Consider the following 19,603-nt stretch of genomic DNA (forward strand, 5'->3'; position numbering starts at 1 on the left):
TGGATCTTTTGGGCTCTCCTCAACTTTATTCACATTATTTATGGGCCCAATGATGTTTGGACCCATCTTGGAATTAATGGAATGTATTTGGGCTTAAAATAAAAAATAAGTTTTCACGAAGGCCCAGTCGAGAGTTTCAAAGTACGAACAAAATATGCTAGTTTTGGCCCATGATCTAGAATGCTGATAATATTCCAACAGCCCAATTGAGATGACTATTCTTTACACGTTTTTACAATATTTTCAAAAGTAACTGTTTCTGTTTCCTCACATTTTTTATGTTGCTTGTCAGAACCGACAATTTCAACTTTTCTTGCTAAATCCCAATACTGCCCTTCATATTTAACTAGTCCTATTATGGTCCAGTTTCGATGAGGTTTTATCGTGACTAATTATTATGAATTTTCCAACAAAGCTATGTTACCACTTTTTTCCGGCGAGACTATCTTTAATAAATTGTTATCAATTTTTTCGACGAGGCTACTTTTATAGAACTTTGATATTTTTTCTTTAATGAGACTATATAACTGATACGATCGTACCTCAACTATGATCAATTTATATGAAAGTAAATCATGACTCAGTTGCCAATTTCCGGATGGGAAAATCACATTTCAATTAATCGAACACGTGTGTATTTTTTCCTATAATATCTTACCATAAATATCTTTTTCACAACTTGCATAATCCACACACATCACAAGAGAAAAAACCAAAACCGCAAGTTGAGGGCAAAAATGGAAATTCGACTTTGCTTATCCATTTTTTTTTGTTGAAAGCATACGCAACAATTCGATGCACCTTCCCACTTGCTCTCCCTATATAAACCCCTCCACCCTCCCCTTTCTCAGCTCCAACTTCCAAAACTTCTGCTACATTCTCCTCATAAAGCCCAACTGTAAGTCTCAAATACATTTCATTTTTTCAGTCTTTCTTTCTTTTTCACTTTGCAAATTGTTAATATCTACATAGATCAGTTTCTAGTTTCTGTTAATTAATTATATTTTCTAAATTAACACAAGTGTATATATTTATAGTGTAGTGTAATACCATTCCTTCTTTTAAATCTCAATAGCATATTAAAGTTTATTGAGACCATAGAAAAAGGGTGTAAAGTTCAAGTCTTTAGGTGAAAAAATAGATCTTGATTTTGAACGAGCTGAAAATATTGATTATTTGACGAAAAATCTAGAGAAATGAACTCTGGGGGTTGTCTTGGGATTTCAAGTATGAAGCCTTGTAGTAATATATTGATTCTTGGAAAAAAATCGTCTATTTTTGGAAGTTCACTTCTAGAGCGTGGTCATTCCTGTGAATATAATTTGTCGAAATCACAATTGAAGCTCTATTATTCTTCAATCAAAGCTAATTGTTCTCATAATAGGAAGATATTAGGATTTAGGAGAGTCATTGACTCGAACCGGAGAGTTTTTGGTGGTTCCGGTTCAAATTGGGGTCAGTCTAAGGTTTTTTTAGCTGATCGGGTGAAGAAGAACGGTAGTTTTAGAAGTGTAATTGCAAATGTAGCATCGAATATTAGGAATAATTCGAACTCTGTTGGATCCCGTCTGCCCGAAAATAGCTTTGAAAATATATACATTCAAGGGGGTTTCAATGTGAAGCCCCTGATAATTGAGAGGATTGAGGAGAGTCAAGATTTGTTTGGGAAAGATGAAGAAAAGGGTAAAGTCGATGAGGTCAAGGTTAATGACGGTACATTTGGAGATACCAACCGGTTTAGTGAGGCAGAGGTTTCAGAACCAGCCCTTGGGATACATGTTTCCGAGGTAGAGAAGGAGGCTTGGGAATTGCTCAGAGGAGCGATCGTGAATTACTGTGGAAGCCCTGTGGGAACCATAGCTGCCACTGATCCGGCTGATAAGCAGCCGCTTAATTACGACCAAGTCTTTATTCGTGACTTTGTTCCCTCAGCTCTTGCGTTCTTGCTTAATGGAGAGGGGGAAATAGTAAAGAACTTCTTGCTCCACACGCTGCAATTACAGGTGAGCAGATATACGTTTCACAAGTTCTTGAGATTTTGGCATATTTAGACATATGAGTTTCTTATTAGTAGTCAGACGTGGTAGCTGTTACAATGCCTTATTGAATTATCTAATTTGGATTTGCATTTTTATATTTAATTAGAGCTGGGAGAAAACTGTGGATTGCTACAGCCCTGGGCAAGGGTTGATGCCAGCTAGTTTTAAAGTTAGAAATGTGCCTCTTGATGGGCGAGATGGAGAGTTCGAGGATTTATTAGATCCGGATTTTGGTGAATCGGCTATTGGACGTGTTGCACCTGTAGATTCTGGTATGGCTTATTTACATAGTATTTTTCTTGCTCTCTATGTTATTAAGATAGCTGTTTTTGAATCAAAGCAGCCTGCTTCTCATCTTTGTGTCTTTGAACATATGGTTCGACATAGTTTTTGTTGTTTGATAATAACTTGTTTTAAGCATTTATATGCATGTTTTGTGGTGAAGAGCTTTGTTAGCTTATCTTATGTCATTTTTATGTAACTTGAACAGGATTATGGTGGATCATTTTATTGAGATCCTACGGGAAAATCACTGGTGACTACTCGTTGCAAGAGAGAGTAGATGTGCAGACTGGGATCAGATTGATTCTGAATTTGTGCTTAACCGACGGTTTTGACATGTTTCCCACCCTCTTGGTCACTGATGGTTCCTGCATGATTGACCGAAGAATGGGTATTCACGGCCATCCACTCGAGATCCAAGTGAGTAACTGATTGTGCCACATTTTCATCTCACTTTGCTGTAAATTTATTTGTCTTTGTTTGGACTTGTAGGCGTTATTCTATTCTGCTTTGCGTTGCTCCCATGAGATGCTGACAGTCAATGATACGACCAAGAACCTCGTTGTGGCCATCAACAACAGACTCAGTGCTCTTTCATTTCATGTGAGGGAGTACTACTGGGTTGACCTTAAGAAAATCAACGAGATTCATCGTTACAAGACCGAAGAGTACTCCAGTGAGGCCGTCAACAAGTTCAACATCTATCCTGAGCAAATACCCGGCTGGCTTGTGGACTGGATCCCGGACAGTGGAGGATATTTGTGCGGCAATCTCCAGCCGGCTCATATGGATTTCAGGTTTTTCACACTCGGAAATCTCTGGTCCGTCATTTCATCGTTGAGCACCGACAAACAAAGCGAAGGTATATTGAATCTGATTGAGGAGAAATGGGATGATCTTGTGGCAGAAATGCCTCTCAAGATATGCTATCCTGCTCTTGAGCACGATGAGTGGCGCATCATCACTGGAGGCGACCCCAAGAATACGTAAGTGTATACCAGAAAGAATCAAATACCAAAATCTACTAGTTCAAAGTCTGATCAATTTACTGTCTGTGCAGCCCATGGTCGTATCACAATGGCGGATCGTGGCCTACGCTCACGTGGCAGGTGCGATATTTTCTAACGACATAGTAAGTCGTTTTTATTTTTGCTTAGGCTGATAGGGTTGCGGTCGTTTTGCATTGCAGTTCACGTTGGCATGCATCAAGATGGGAAGGCCGGAGTTAGCCAGGAAGGCGGTGGCGGTGGCTGAGCAAAGGCTTCCGGGCGATTCATGGCCGGAATATTACGACACGAAGCAGGGGAGGTTCACCGGGAAGCAAGCACGGCTGCAGCAGACGTGGACGATTGCGGGATACCTGACATCGAAGATGCTTCTGAGGAATCCGGAGATGGCTTCGATGCTGTTTTGGAACGAGGATTACGAGGTGCTTGAGAAGTGTGTGTGTGGCCTCAAAACTGGGAGAAGAAACTGCTCTCGCCTTGCTGCCAGATCTCAGTAGTCATGGATTAGTCTCACCGTTGTTTTAAGCTAAGCATATGTTTATCTTTGATGAATTTGTTACACTAACATGATGTGTATCCAACTCATTAGCCTCAGCAACTTTTATGTAATTCACCTTATAAATCCAACATTCAAATATGACTTTGATTTTATTAGAATCTCGTTGATTACAAACTTGATACTATTAGGAGTATTCATCTCTCGAGTTTTGTAAGAACACAAAAAATAATTCAATTATTGGCCCAATAATTAATATGCATAACATTGGATAAATAATTAAAAACTTTTCTGAAGATTTTGTTGTTTTTGTCTCTTTTTAAATCCTAGCCTTGTCTTATTTGATTACTTTCAAAACCTCTGGATGAATTATAGTACTGTTTCTGATGTGTGGCCAATATGTGGCATACGTTGTAAAATCGAGCATCGGAAGGTAAGAAAATAGACCAAATCTCAATTTTCAAGTAAAAATCAATATTTAAATCTCTTTCTTTAACATCTTCTATATTTTTATACTTTATTTTTTCTCCTTTTTCCATACTAATTAAACGTCACTTTCTTAAATCTTAGAAACATCAGATATTTACTAGATAGTTGAGTGTTTTTAGACTTTTAGTATTGTTGGATGTCTTTTATTTTTGGAATACATAACCATAAATTAAAGCATCTTGGACAAGTAATTGCACTTTTATTTTAAGAGAATCACGACAGTATCTGCCGCTAAATCATGTTGTAGTTAATGAGTTTAAGTTTTTTTTTTTGTATAAATGGTTGAAATAAATATGGCGTTAATTTATTTTATGTGTAGATGCGGCGTTAATTTAATGGATGTAGACGTTATTTGGTTTAAATTCTAAGTGGGTTTAATGACATTGATAGGGTTTGGCATAACTTGAGGTTTAAGTACTAAATGTGTTTATTGATATTAAATGGCGATAATTTAACTGGCTAATGACAAAGTGGCATTATTTTAATGGGTTATAACTTATAAGACTAATAAGATTAATTAATTAGCTTTACTTAACTAATTGTGTCAATTAATTGATTTGCATGTTTTAATAATGGGTTAATAATAGTATTATCTACTTAACTTATACTCTGTACAATAAAAACTAAAAATATACTAGTACTATTTCGAAATTTAGCATAGTAGCAGTACAATTTCGATGAAATATACTCCCTCCGTCCTAAAAAAAATAGACTAAATTGTAAATGACACGAATTTTAATGTACAATTCGTAAAATAAGAGAGAGAAAGTGAAAAAATAAGGGCATCCGCATCGCAGACGCGATGCTGTCTCGGTCTCGTCTCGACGAGACGAAACAGCATTGAGACAGCGTTGCGACGCTCGTCTCGTCTCGACGAGACGAGACATCTCGTCGCGCGACGCGGGACGGCGAGGCCGGCCTCGAGCTGGCGAGACGACGCACGCGCCCCACGTGGCGCTCGCTGGATGATGGCGTGACGCCCACTCGCTGGGCCGCGAGTGGGCGTCGGAATTATGAAGTAATAATTTTTTTTTATAAATTCGAAAAATTCGAATTTAATAAAAAAAACGGTCAAATGACCATTGGAACAAACGGTCGATTTTTTTTAAAAAAAAAATTCTTTCTTTCCTTTTATTATTCTATAAATATACTTCATACCCCATTCACCATTTTACACACAAACACTACTCTCATTCCTCTTCCATTCACTTCACTCATCTATTCTTTTCTCTCAAATTGTTAAAAAAATGTCCGGCGATGGAAACTCCAGCGGCGGCGCTCCGGCGGGTTCGACTTGAACTCGTTCGACGATTGGGCGAGCATGTACAACTGTTTGGGTACAACCGGTTCGTCGCCAGGCACCCAAGCCTCGACCACTCCGCCGGCGTACCAAACACCACATTTTGATGTGGATGCATACTATCGTCCCTCCCTCCCAGAGGTACGGCCAATCGCCGGGATTATTCCAAATTCCTGAGAATTTTTTGGCGCCTAAACGCACTTTGCCCGACTGGCCAATAGGTGGAGGCTCCGACTCCGGCAGGATCGGCCTCAGGCTCGGCGTCAATGCCAAGGAGGAAGAGGTTGTGGGAGACGACACTCGTCATCCATACAGCCAAAACGAGACGTTGGCTCTATACTACGCTTGGATCAGCGTCTCGTACGATCCTGTCGTCGGGAATCAACAAACCAACAAGTGTTTTTGGAATAAACTCACCGAAGTTTACAACGCACGAAGGCCGAAGAACACCTTTGCCCGCGACGTGAAGATGCTCCGCAGTCATTGGGACCGATGCGACAAAGATGTCAAAAAAATTTGCGCGATATACAGGGCAGAAGAGGCGAATTATCAGAGCGGAGCCAGTGGAGCCGACATTCTGAGAGCGGCGTTGCGGGTCTTCAAAGACGACATCGGTAAAGATTTCAAGTTTGTCGATGTTTGGTCGCAAGTCCACCACCTTGAAAGATGGGCTGGCGGTGTCGAGTCTGGCTCGAAATGCACGAAGCACACGGCGCGTGGCCACTACTCGTTTAGTGATGGCGGGGAAGGCAACACCTCACGTGAGGGCACGCCAACCGATGATGCAAGGGGTCTTCTTCCGGTTCACGGCGTCGGCCGCAAGGGACTAAGGCGGCGAAGGCGGCGAGAGCGAGGGGGAGAGGGAGAGGGAGGGGCCGCGGCGAATCAAGCCAGGCGGGCGAGGGCTCGAACACCCTAATGTCCATGTACCTGGTCGCCACGATGGCTGACCTTTCAAGAATGACCCCTGCCCAAGTTTCATCCCATATGGACGGAATTGAGTATATGAAAGCTCAACTTGGTATAGGGGATCGATCTAACTTGGGTGCACCGCCGACTTCGGGGGATGATGATTCGCCGGCGGAGTAGTTTTTATAGTTTAATTTAGAGTATTTTAATTATGTATTTTTTTTTATTTTTTAGGATTTTAAATTATGTATTTTTTTTTAGGCTTTTAAATTGTAATTTTTATTTTATTTAATGAAGTGTGTTTTTATTAATTGAATTTGTTGAAAATAAAAATAAAAAATGAAATTGAATGAAAAGTTAAGAGATGGTTAAGAGATACTCCCTCCGTCCCAGATAATTCGTCCCAGTCTTCCATTTCGGTCAGTCCCACATAATTTGTCCCACTTTACTTTTACTATTTTTGGTAGTGGACCCCATATTCCACTAACCCATTCCTACTCACATTTTATTATCAAAATAATATATAAAGATAGGACCCACATTCCACTAACTTTTTCAACTCACTTTTCATTACAATTCTTAAAACCCATGCCCGGTCAAAGTGACTCAAATTATCCGGGACGGAGGGAGTAGTTAAGAGATGGAAGGATGCAGGTGTTGTCTCTTAGTTAAGGATGAGCTGAAAAGTATAGTGGGGTCATGAATAGTTAAGAGATGAGACGGTTAAGAGACGTATAAGAGACAGGGATGCGGATGACCTAATAGAAGAAGTGTTTGTAATTTGTGGGGTCCATATTATAAATTATATACTACTCCCTCCGTCCCCTATTAGGAGTCACTCTTTGACCGGGCACGGGTTTTAAGAAATGTAAAGAAAAGTTGGTTGAAAAAGTTAGTGGAATGTGGGACCCATTTTTTATATTGGTTTTATAATAAAACGTGAGTGAATTGAGTTAGTAGAATGTGAGACCTACTTACTAATGGTAAAAATGAAGTGTGACTCCTAATTAGGAATAATGGGGGACGAAATTATGTGGGACTGAAATGGGTCCCACATTAATGGAAAAGTGTGACTCTTAATGGGGGACGAAAGGAGTACTACGTAAGATTATTATATGTTGAAATTTTCAATTTTAGAGGATGATTCAAATGATAAAACTAGTTTGTTTATTTTATAGAAGAGATGAAATATATGTATAACTGAAAAAGTAATTTAAAAAAGTAAATAAATTGAAAATATCTTTAGATATGGTAATAGTAGAAAATATTTGCTTCTATTTGAGTTTAATTAAATTAATTCTAGAATCGCAAACTTGTATCATAAAGAAATCCAGAAGCCTTGACTCAATCTTGGCGTGGACAAGTGTTTTCGGAATTCATAGATGACCATCCTATAAGTACGCATGCAACAACACACAACACACTTATACAACGTCATGGCATTCCCCTTCCCAACTACTGCATTAATCACCCTCTTCCTCTTCCTCCTCCTCCTCCCCATCTCGTTCGGCGAAGGACTCCCAAAGTCCGACGTCGATCTACTGGAGTTCCCCCTCAATCTCGAGTACTTGGAAGCCGACTTCTTCGCATGGGGCGCCCTCGGCCGCGGCATCGACCACTTCGAGCCTAACCTCACCAAAGGCGGCCCCAAGCCCCTCGGCGTAAAGAAGGCTAAACTCAGCCCTCTCATCAAAGACATCATCGCTCAGTTCGCTTTCCAAGAATTCGGACACCTCAGGTTTGGTTTTTCGTATTATTAAAAGATCACGAGTTTGAATTCCACCAACTTAACGCGGGGTTTTTGCAGGGCGATCCAGGAGACCGTCCCCGGATTCCCGAGGCCACTTCTAAACCTAAGCGCAGCATCATTCGCAACAGTGATCAACACTGCAGTCGGGAAAACTCTACAGCCCCCATTTGATCCCTATGCCTCTGACATCAACTATCTTCTTGCATCATATCTCATCCCCTACGTTGGACTCACCGGCTATGTCGGAGCAAATCCCAAACTCAAAAGCTCCACTTCCAAAAAGGTACCATCAATCTCTCATTCATAACATACTACTCTAGCATATGATCTGATGGAAATTTGATTTTGCAGCTGGTGGCGGGGCTACTAGGAGTGGAGTCGGGCCAAGATGCCGTCATCAGAGCACTGCTGTACGAACGTGCAAAATCCAAAGTCCACCCCTACCGTTTCACAGTAGCAGAGCTTACCGACAAGATTTCAAACCTCCGAGACAAGCTTGGGAAGAACGGTACCAAAGATGAAGGCCTAATTGTCAGACCTGCAGAAGGAGCCGAAGGCAGAATTGCTGGCAACGTGCTGGCAGGCGACAAAAACTCTTTAGCTTATGACCGGACACCTGAAGAAATACTAAGAATCGTTTACGCAAGTGGAAAGGAGACGCACCCGGGTGGATTCTATCCCAAAGGGGCTTCTGGCAACATAGCCAAATCATACTTGATCTAGTTTCCAAGTTTAGGTCCTTATTTTACAACCACCTGTATCGATAATGTCTAAAACTAATAGCAATAAATACTTGATCTAGTTTCCAAGTTCGTATACGTATTAAATGATAATATGAATGCTCGAGTAAATTGGGAAGAATTACATAAAATAGGAACCATTCGATAATTAGTGAATATCCAATTAAAACTTCAAGGGTGCAAGAAGAAACTACTCTAAGCTAATAGTACTAGTATAGCTCACATAAAGCTAACCAGTAAAGTTTTCAAACTGTCTCGAAACAGCTTATAAAAATCCTAAGATGTGTTGCCAACATAATACAGAAATGACCGAGATATGATCGAACCAACTACAGCTATGTGTTGTGTAGACTGATGGAAATCTGAGGAGGCTGCACCACTACCGCTTGGATGGCCTCTCATCATCCTCTCCCCCATCATCGCTATCATCGGGATCATCCTTGCCTGAACGTTTTCTCTTGGGTGGCACCTCTGCTTTTCCCTCATCATCCTCGTCATCTTCTTCCTCGTCAAAATCCTCCTCCCCATTCTCTTGTGGCTCGAAGTCACTTGCATCTTCCTCATCCTCAGCACGGCCAACTGGTCTCACGAGATATTCCGTGCCCAGATCACCCTATCACCAACAAAAACTTGTTAAAAGTCTTGTAACAAGAACAAGACCAACAACAGGTGATTACACCAGTTGTTTTATCACCAACAAAACAAATACTATACTACAAATCAAAACAGAGCAAGATATACCGTCACCAGGAAAGCAAATTAAATTAGCCCCGAACACACACAAACAAGATCAATGCATAGGTCCACTGAGTTGGCCATACACAACAATTAAAAGAAGGTGAAGCAAAATATATAATTACTCAATAGCTAATTTGATCCCTTTTGGTTGAATTTTTTTGGAGGTTTCCCCTAATATTCCCTCTATGATTATGGAGATATGCAGGAGATCTAGATCTACTACTAGGGATCTATAATGCTTATCTTAATTACTCCAGAATATTTCCACAATCATGAGGCAGATCCAACTATGTTTTAAAAAACAAGTATATTCAATTACCAAACCTAAATCCACAAATCAGCAACTGCACAAAAAATTGTGCTATAATCCAACTATGTTCTCCAAAAACAAGTATATTAACCTACCAAGCCTTAATCCACAGATCTACCAAGCCTTAATCCACAAATCAGTAACTGCATATATAATTGTGCTACAAGAGATAAAATTCCAGAGATAGTGGTCCAGATACGCTTTAAATCAAAAAATAATAAAGGAAATCCACACGAACAGAGAAAAAACTAAAAAAAAGTTCAAATTCTAACAAATATCAGTTCAAAGACGCACTAAATAGATGAAAATCAGTCAAAATCACAGATCTAGTTCGTTTCGCCAAACATATCAACAACAAACATATTGCTACTCATAAACGACGAAATAATTAATTTACCTCTTCTTCATCTCCTTCGACTTCTTCTTCATCATCTTCATCCTCGTCATCGTCGTCGTCATCGTCATCATCGTCGTCGTCGTCATCGCCTTCGTCGTCTTCGCCTTCTCCGTCTTCATCATCATCGTCTTCTACGTCGATAGGCGCCGCCGCAGACCTGCCGCCGCCGCCGCTGCTGTTCAACACTTCCTCCTCATCATCGTCACCCTCCTCCTCCCCCTCTTCTTCGTCGTCGTCGACGTCTTCCTCGCCGTCGACTTCCTCCTCAAAGACCTTCTCCTCTTCGAAAACCGCCATACTTTTCAGAAGAAGCTAATTGATTTTTCCTTTTTTTTTGAAAAAAAAATTACGAAGAAAAAAAGAGTGGGAAGAAAGAGGCGAAACAGGGGAAAGAGGCTTGCTCACAGGGGTGATGGGGTTGGGGGAGGAGGATTGATCTGGACCGTCTATTCTAGAAGAAGCACATGGATCGCTGACGTGGATAGCTATCGACGGTGGGAAATGGGCCGAACGGTTCTTCTTGTGGTTTTTTACAAGCGCGGCGCGCTAATATTCCTCTCCTCTTTGTCATGTGAGTCGCACGTGATGGTATCTAGGTTATGCCTGATTGGGCTCAATAAGAGATTATACGGCCCAACAAAATGAAACGATTAAACTTTGGGCCTTTTCATATCTCAGCTAAATAATTCGTAAATAGTATTCCACTATTTATGATTTTTGTAGGTAGGTAAATAAATGATAAAACCATCAAAAATTCTTCATTATCTTATAACAAAAAATTTAGCGTGCTAGGTGTTTGAATATTTTACGTGGCGTATACATGTATAAAATTAAAGATGTGAGTAATTAGAATGTCATTTAAATTACTGAGTATTGATATAAGTTTATGAGGCAATTGAAAAAAATTAGAAAACTAAGATATAATTAATTATTTTAAAAATTATTAAATTATTCAGAAATTGTGTAAATTCGGTAGTTTTCTTTGACAATTTCAGAAAGAAATGGTATGATTAATAAACTAAGATAAGATTCATAACTAAGGTGAGGGATTTGTCTTTTTTAAGTTTTGATAGACAATACTCAACTCATGACAATATAAAATTACACTGATCAATCAAATACTATTATGAATTATGTATGCCATTAGTTTCATGATAGTAAGTTAGTAACTTCATAATAAGTTTCTTCCACACAAAATCAAAAACAAAAATAAAAATTGAAAAGTAACAACTTGAAAGCTGGCACATAGTCGCATTATGCATGCCCAACATTAATAAGTTTATCGGTACTTCCATACCTATCCTATCTTTCCGTAAAGTTGAATCAATCAAACAATATGGTGACACTAATATATATAGCCACGTGTTAATATGTTATTTGTTTCTAAGTTTTATTTTGCACGCAAACTTTAACATTTTGGGAAATGATTTTTTTCATAGAATGTGATTTCATTGCATAACGACCTATTTTATTAAGTTTCCACTCAAACCTCAGATTGTACTACAAGTCTACAACTCCATACCTCTATTACGAACCCAAATTATGCCATTACTTTATTTCTTTTGTTAAACTACTCTCCAATTTTATAAGTATTTTTCTATTTTATGTTATTTATAGAAGCAAGTAAATAAATAAATAAAATTTTTAAATTTAATAATCGGTGTAGTCTCAGAATAATGAACATAATTAAGAATATCAACATTAATTGTAAATATTTTTTTCTAGTCGTCGAAGTAAGAGGAAAAATAGACGAACCGACTCATGTATTAATAAAAATTTGGGTGCTTAAACTAGTTAAAATGAAGATCAACATTGATTATATTGACTCATGAGCTTGTATGGTAGTTCGCTACCTAACTATTAAGCTTGTTTTACTCGTGATTTTATCTTATAAATTTCAATTTTAGACTTGATATCAACTTAATAGTATAGGACTCAACTTACACACTCATGCATAAACCCTCCCCAAACCTAACTACCGACACCCTCATACTCTAAATACGCTAATTTTTAGGTAATTACATGAGAATTTTCATGTAACTAATTAACCAATCGTCTACTAAAATAAATCACAAAATATAGCACCTCGTCTTTGTTTTGTAAATATTGTCTCAAATTTTATTTTGTATGAATTTTCATGAAAAAGGCCAAATTTAATTATATTTGCACGTCTAATCAATATTAGGGTACTCAAAGAGCACGATTAGTAACGAAAATTCAATTAGCTTAACACAAAAGCCACGTTTCAAAATTAGATACTTAATTAGATGTAAACCTAAAAAAGCAACCTAAATATCATTCAATTAAAATCAAAAGGGAGTTAATATTTAACAATATATACCTATCTAGTTTCCTTGAATGGATAGAATATGTATCAAAAATTATCAAATTTGCTAATCCTCATCATTTTCTGCCACACATATATAGTCTATGTTAAAATTCATAGATTGAATAACACCGCACGCACGTTAAATTGGTACTCCTTTTAAAGTGGTAATATATAATCACAAAAATGTTCATATTAATTTTCAAACTATCAAATTGTTCTGAAATGGTAATAATTGAGAAAGCAACCTTTTCACATGCACATAGATGTTTTGTTTTGTTTTTTCCAATTTCTATAGTTTAAAAGAAGTCATATAATTGTAATAAAAACTAAATAAATGTTTGGACCTGTTTACATTAAATCAAAAACTACTGCAATATGAGTTAGAAACAAATTGATCACACCATGATCATATTCTAATGGATTACTATTAATTATAATTCCATCATAAGCGACATTTTTCCAATTTCAATTAGTTTTTTTTAACTAGTTTTAGGTGCAACTTTATTTTTGAATTACTATCAGTTATATATGGTATTAAAAGATACTATTGTTTTTAATTACTTTGTTACCAACGTGGGATGAGTTTTGAACAAGTGTTACGAATATGACAATCATATCCGAATTATAAATAGTAGTAGTAAACTAGTAATATTTATAGCCTTCGGGATAAAAATCAATCAAATGCTCAATTATTTAAGTAGCCTTTATATGATTAAAGATGAGAAAGGCAACCTTTAATGTCTAGTCGTATGCGCACATCCATTTAACAACAATATCAATTTATTTCTTCTCCATTTCACATTAGAAAACTACAGTAGTTTGAAATAAATATGAATTCCAAAAAATTTAATAAGAAGCAATAACACTTCAAATACTCCATAAGAATGTAAAAAAAAAAAAACCTGATATATGCAGTACGGGGTGCATTGTATTGCTAACTATTTAAGTTGCTAACTCTGCTAACTCATCAATGCAGAGTATTAAAAATGTCAACACGGTAACATTAAAATGTCAACACATAATATCAACACATTATAATGAAGTTCAACAAAATCATGTGTTGACATTTTAATGTCACCGTGTTGATATTTTTAATACATTGCGTTGATGAGTTAGCAAGTTAGCAACTTAAGAAAGTTAACAATTGATCACACCCCTACGTAGTACTCTGTATCATTAAATGTCGCGACAAAAAAGACTAGACAGAAAATTCAGAAGTTGTACTACTTACTATTTTGGATAGGGATGTCAGTGTAGCCCGCAGCACGATGTCTGGCCCGAATAGCCCACCAAATCTATAGGGTTAGGGCCAGAAATTTATAGCCCGATAAAATTAAAACCCTATTATCCCGCACCCGATTAACCTGCAACCCGTTAGGGCTAGACCCGATGGGCTGGTCCAAAAACCCAATAAAATTTCTATTATTCTATTTTTTACTCCTAATTTGATATTTTATTGATTAATTTTATAATATAAATAACTAAAAAAAATAACTTTTAATATTTTAATAGTATAAATTATAAACTTCAAATTCACAAAAAAAATATATTTAAATTTCTACAACATGCATTAAAATTTCACGAAATATCTCAAGTATTAGTATTTGATCATATTTTTGATTGAGTTTAAGCATATATATATATATCAAATTTATCATAATTAATATTTTGTATTTTATGAATATAACTATTTTTCATCATTATTTATTGGATTGATCACATGTTAATATTATCGGTATCAACCCGATGGGCTAGCCCGAAACTCAACATTTTATGGTTAGGGTTGAACTTTTATAATCCGAAAGAAATCACAACCCGATTAACCCGCACCCGATTGACCCGCAACTCGAATAGCGTGGGCCCGAAACCCGGTGGACCAACCCGATTGACATCCCTAATTTTGGAGTGTAAAAAATTTAAAATCCTACTTCCTCGTCAAATGATTATTGATTTCTTTTTCTTTTTTACTGTCCCACTATAAGTATCGATTTCCATTTTCAACAAAAAAAATTATCTATTAATTACTATTTTATTCTCTCTATCTCGCTATTTACTCCGTATAATGCAATAAATACTCTATCCGTTTCACTAAAATAATTATTTTACTAAAAATGACACATTATCTTTAATTTTATCCTTTTTATTGTCTAACTTGGAAAAATAAGCATACATAAAATTATATATATGCCGAAAATAGATACTCCTATTTCATATTAATAAAATAAAGCCTATAAGTTTTTAAAATCTCATCACTTCAATCATACACCTATATAAGAAGCCTCAGTGCGCCACCTTTTGTTCACCAATCAATCCTCCAAAAAATCCAAACTCAAGAAAACAAAAATGAAATTAGCAATATCCATTGCGGTGGCGGTCCTCGCCGCCGCGATGCTGATCCAAACCTCGGACGCGCGCGGGCGGCGGAAGGACGATCAGCTGATCGAGACGACGTGCACCAACACCCCCGACTACGCCCTCTGCATCAAGGTCATCCGCGCCGACCCCAACTGCACCACCGCCCCGCTGCAGGACCTCGCCCTCATCACCGTCGCTGAGATCAAGCGCAAGACCGAGGCCATCATCGTCCAGATCGAGAAGCTCCAGAAGTCCGGGGAGGAGAAGATGCAGCCGGCGCTCACCAAGTGCCGCTCCTACTACAACGCCGTCATGGTCGGCAACATCCCCGTCGCCGAGCAGACCACCTGGGGCAACCCCAAGTTCGCCGAGAACGCCATGGCGGATACCAAGAACGAGGCCGTCATGTGCGAGAAGGCGTTTGGGAAGATCCCGACGCCGTCGCCGTTCACGGCGGAGAACCAGTACATCGCTGACGTGGCGGCGGTGGCCAGGGGCATTATTAGGAATTTACTTTGATAGTATTTTATTATTCTCATTTACTATGTGTGTATGTGTATGTCCAAAATTGGGGTGGGGACTAGGAATTCCTCTCCTAAACTACAAACTTAAATGAATAAATAAGTGAATTTTTATGTGTTTGTTGATCGATTTAGTTAGATGTATTAGTTTAGAGCATCCATAATAGGTAGGAAGGACTTTTCCACGAACTAGCACTAGACTTTCCAAAAAACACTTTCTGTCACGTTACTAGAACTTCCCACCTCACTTCTACATTATTAGGACATTCATTGCACAATAGTGGACTAGCAATATGATTAGCCGACGCCCTAGTCAATAAAATAAAATAAAAAATATGATTAATTCATTTTAATTGTTGGTATTTATCAAATACATAAAAATGAAGTACAATAAATTGTAAATATTGAGTATAAATAAAAAAAATTTAAATAAAATAAAATAAATGGGACGTCCTACCTCTTATCCATCGCCAATCCACAATAGCGGACGAGCGCACGGACAAGGATACAGACGTCCGTCTTTTACGACGGACGACCTCTCATCCTCTTGAGATGTCCGTCACCCGCTCGCCGCCCATAATAATGGACTAGCATTCGGACTAGCTGCTAGTCTGCGTGCTAGTCCACTATCGTGGATGCACAGATTTTTCTATTGTTTCTCCTGAATTTGTATTTGTTCTCTATCTTTTTGGGATTGAAGAATCAAGTGATGGCGTTTTATGTATGGACCTAAATATTGGTCACGTGCGGCCGTTTTTCTCTATGGATGTATATGATCATTTAGAGAAATTTAGTAACTAGTAGTACTATGTTACAAGGAGAACTAAATCACTAATAAGTACTCCTACTTTAAAATTTGTGTTTTTTCTACTTTTTTTCTCTCGTGTATTGCAAAAGTGAACTGAACTAGTGATCCATATATATCTTGGGTGACGAATTAAAGCTGTTTTTGGCCCATGTCTACAAGCCTAACTAACATTTCTATATCTGGAGTATTAGTATGTAATTCAGAAAACACAACCACTAATGATTTCATCATCATGCCTAGTAATTGCCTACATTTATAACTGTGTAGTTATTTCAGGCAAAGCACATTCTTAAATTTACGTACTTTAACGTTTTATTTCTATAGACTCTTGTATAATGTATATTTAATTTTATAGGTTCTTATATATTTACATATAACAAAACCTAATTTATACTATGAATTAATAGATTTTTTATATACTATTTATTACATAAATTATAGTAGTACTATTATTTGGCAAAACTCCTCTTTTTTTTACTAGAAATCAGTAGCTGCAAATTTTGGGCCCAAGTTTCGTGTTTTTGAGTGGTTTTGGGCCGCTTAAGTAGGTCTCAATTTGTAACTCATTCGTATTTATGTTCGCATTTAATAATCACATGTAATTTTTATTTTTTGTAGTGACGCGTTTAAATTTGTGTTCATAATATTTATGTTGTTATTTAAAAATCATTTAAATTGCGTAAAAGACAGATACTAGAACTAAAAATCACTTCAAAAATTATAACACGCTATAAGTAAGTTTAAAAGGCACCAAAATTGGTGGGTGGGAGTATGGGAGATGACATACAAACAACGTGGTCAAATTTGCCACACCAGCATCATAATCTTCAAAATTAAATTTAGCTCTCAACCCATGTGCCTTTAATTATATGCATAAGCTAAGTAGTCAGACATCATAAATAAAGCAAGTCAACACTGCTGAAATCTTATTAGTACTAGTATTTATTTTCATGGCAACAATTACAGTAATTACTAATTAAAGTATAAGACATACATAAATGTACATAGCTTATTTCCTGGATCTAAGCACATGGAATTCCTTAATGCCAGAAGCAGTTATCCCAGAAATCAGACAAAATCCCTCAACACACAACCCTGGCCTTCCCTTGATGTTAGCCAGGTAATATTACCTAGCTACACGTAAACCAGCGTGCACGCGCGCACACTGCATTATGTACCCTGATGCGCTCTCGCACACCTAGCATCGTATAATCTCAATGTTGGACTGGACGCGATCAATGCCCTAAATCAATTAGAAAAAACCTATCATTAAGAGCATAACAACTAAACATCTAGCTACAAAAGACTAACTACTACTAATATGCAAGACCCGATTAACTTTGATCTAGAAAGCGTATGTGCAGTGTCACGATGTTTACCAGAAACAGTCGTATCAATGGATGGCTCTTCCACCTTCGGCCTTATTATCTGAGCCACGAACCAGTAGACTGCAAAAGCAATAGTGAAAACGATTACGGTGTTGTTTCTACGCGAGTAATACTTAGATAAGGGAACGGAGCAAGAACATACTTTGGGGATCCAACTTCATACGACATGTGCACACTACCGCTAGACAAATTTTGTGTTTCCTTAAGGGCAAGAACGTTGCCCTCTGTCGCTCCATCCGACATTGGTGAAATAGGGTCGCCTACGCCTGAGCTGTTCCTTGTAAAATTCCCCCAAGGATGGCACCCTAATCAAACACCATGTCCAAACTTCAAAACTGTGTTTAATCATAGGCTTATCTTTTCATTTCAATGTGACTATCAAGAAACAAGGCTAATGTTATAAATAGGCCAAAAATGAAGGATAAAACATCACAAGACCTCAAAAACTAATGAACAAAGAATATTACCTTGGAAAATGATGACAATGCAGAACAGAAGTGTGAAGAGCATAGCTATCAAGTTGCCAGCAGAGGAAGCTGACGAAGACACCCCTTTTGCTGCCTTCGCCTTCTTCAACGCCTTGATCCGTTCGATCCTAGCACGTTTCATCATAAGAAGCTCGGATATCTCCTTGATCAGCTTCTGATCAGCAGCGTCCAACGACAAATCTCTGGGAGGCCGAGGAGGCTTCTTGGCACTCATCGTCGAGCGCCTCTCCTTCCTCGTTTTCCCCTCTGAATTCGGAGAAACCCCACCAGCATCCATAGCATTTCTCAAAGGGCTTAATGAGTTTTCACCATTGGCTAATGCATCAACACTCATAGGCATACCACACACCTCTGAATTGGGAGAAACCCCACCTTCTTGATTCATACTTTCCATACAATTCTCAATATTAATCACAATTTCCCTTTCTTTCATAGATACAATCACTTTCTACTCTTTCTTCCCAATTTTTACCACTCAGTGGCAGTGAATTCCTAAGCCAAAAATGCTATTAAATCAGTGTGTCAGAAGCAATTCTCTTCACTTAAGCCCATAAATTTTCACCCAAAATCCCTGTTTGCTTAATACAGAAATCAAGCAAAAGAGAAAAGCTATATTAGCAAAGAAAGAATCATAAAATTGTGGAGGCCAGCTACAGAACACACAACAAAGTAATGTTTTTTTTTTTTTTGTTGAAAAAGAATCCATTAACAAGCAGCATAAACCAAATGCTTTATGATGATGGGGTGCTAATATAAAACTGAAAAAGGGGAAGTACCTTTTGGATAAACCAAGAAAACCCAGATCCAAAGAAGCATAACCATGAAAATGTCGCCGAAAAAATTGAACGGAAAACGAAATATAGTTGTCAAGATCCAATTTTTATGCCCTCTCTCTGTAACTAGTGCTGACCACGAGAGGAAATTTATAACCAAGATTCAAATTTTATTTGCTGCAAAGTTGTTTGAGATACTAATGACCACAACTGGCATCATTAATATAGTTGCTGCTAAATGCATATGCGGATCTTACTTGTAATACTCCCTCCTGCCTCATAATTTGAGACTTACGACACAAATTTTAATTTTAATACTATAAATATAACAGAAATATAATAAAAAAAAACTTTGAAATGATGTTATTGTTAAATAAAAATTAATTAATTTTGATGAAATAAATCGAAACAAGAAAAAGAGTATTCATAAAATATTACTCCCTTCGTCTACTAAATATCCAAAAATAGTTTATTTGTGGTCGGT

At 37.6% G+C, this 19,603-nt stretch overlaps 5 protein-coding genes across 7 annotated transcripts; 3 read left to right on the plus strand and 2 right to left on the minus strand.

The window, feature by feature from the left end:
- Nucleotides 1-849: 849 nt before the first annotated feature.
- LOC125205864 (alkaline/neutral invertase A, mitochondrial-like) lies at nucleotides 850-3,985 on the plus strand. The gene is made up of 6 exons (XM_048105026.2): nucleotides 850-2,003; nucleotides 2,146-2,311; nucleotides 2,530-2,741; nucleotides 2,814-3,307; nucleotides 3,382-3,430; nucleotides 3,511-3,985. Exons 1-6 carry the CDS (start codon nucleotides 1,197-1,199, stop codon nucleotides 3,823-3,825), a joined length of 2,043 nt encoding a protein of 680 aa, XP_047960983.2. The 5' UTR covers nucleotides 850-1,196; the 3' UTR covers nucleotides 3,826-3,985.
- Nucleotides 3,986-7,910: 3,925 nt separating this feature from the next.
- Nucleotides 7,911-9,081, plus strand: LOC125206028 (desiccation-related protein PCC13-62-like). Its single transcript, XM_048105294.2, has 3 exons — nucleotides 7,911-8,260; nucleotides 8,330-8,555; nucleotides 8,624-9,081. The coding sequence occupies exons 1-3, from the start codon at nucleotides 7,926-7,928 to the stop codon at nucleotides 8,993-8,995; spliced, it is 933 nt and encodes a 310-aa protein (XP_047961251.2). The 5' UTR covers nucleotides 7,911-7,925; the 3' UTR covers nucleotides 8,996-9,081.
- Nucleotides 9,082-9,133: 52 nt separating this feature from the next.
- Nucleotides 9,134-10,868, minus strand: LOC125206027 (uncharacterized). Its single transcript, XM_048105293.2, has 2 exons — nucleotides 10,458-10,868; nucleotides 9,134-9,625 (listed from the first exon to the last, which is right to left on the minus strand). The coding sequence occupies exons 1-2, from the start codon at nucleotides 10,752-10,754 to the stop codon at nucleotides 9,392-9,394; spliced, it is 531 nt and encodes a 176-aa protein (XP_047961250.1). The 5' UTR covers nucleotides 10,755-10,868; the 3' UTR covers nucleotides 9,134-9,391.
- Nucleotides 10,869-15,055: 4,187 nt separating this feature from the next.
- LOC125206819 (cell wall / vacuolar inhibitor of fructosidase 1-like) lies at nucleotides 15,056-15,782 on the plus strand. The gene has a single exon (XM_048106042.2). It carries the CDS (start codon nucleotides 15,130-15,132, stop codon nucleotides 15,658-15,660), a length of 531 nt encoding a protein of 176 aa, XP_047961999.1. The 5' UTR covers nucleotides 15,056-15,129; the 3' UTR covers nucleotides 15,661-15,782.
- Nucleotides 15,783-17,366: 1,584 nt separating this feature from the next.
- Nucleotides 17,367-19,370, minus strand: LOC125204493 (uncharacterized). Of its 3 annotated transcripts, none has more exons than XM_048103163.2 (5): nucleotides 19,123-19,370; nucleotides 18,326-18,838; nucleotides 18,001-18,163; nucleotides 17,850-17,918; nucleotides 17,367-17,713 (listed from the first exon to the last, which is right to left on the minus strand). In XM_048103163.2, exons 2-4 carry the CDS (start codon nucleotides 18,777-18,779, stop codon nucleotides 17,864-17,866), a joined length of 672 nt encoding a protein of 223 aa, XP_047959120.1. In that variant the 5' UTR covers nucleotides 18,780-18,838; nucleotides 19,123-19,370; the 3' UTR covers nucleotides 17,367-17,713; nucleotides 17,850-17,863. The 3 variants fall into 3 exon arrangements, with proteins under 3 accessions (XP_047959120.1, XP_047959119.1, XP_047959117.1); XM_048103162.2 differs by having other exon boundaries at nucleotides 18,326-18,917; nucleotides 19,123-19,369; XM_048103160.2 differs by having other exon boundaries at nucleotides 18,326-18,924; nucleotides 19,123-19,369.
- Between the last annotated feature and the right edge of the window lie 233 nt (nucleotides 19,371-19,603).

Source organism: Salvia hispanica, chromosome 6, assembly GCF_029641045.1.
Source record: "Salvia hispanica isolate PSC_SH4W2 chromosome 6, Shi_PSC_v1, whole genome shotgun sequence".
Lineage (NCBI taxonomy): Eukaryota > Viridiplantae > Streptophyta > Magnoliopsida > Lamiales > Lamiaceae > Salvia > Salvia hispanica.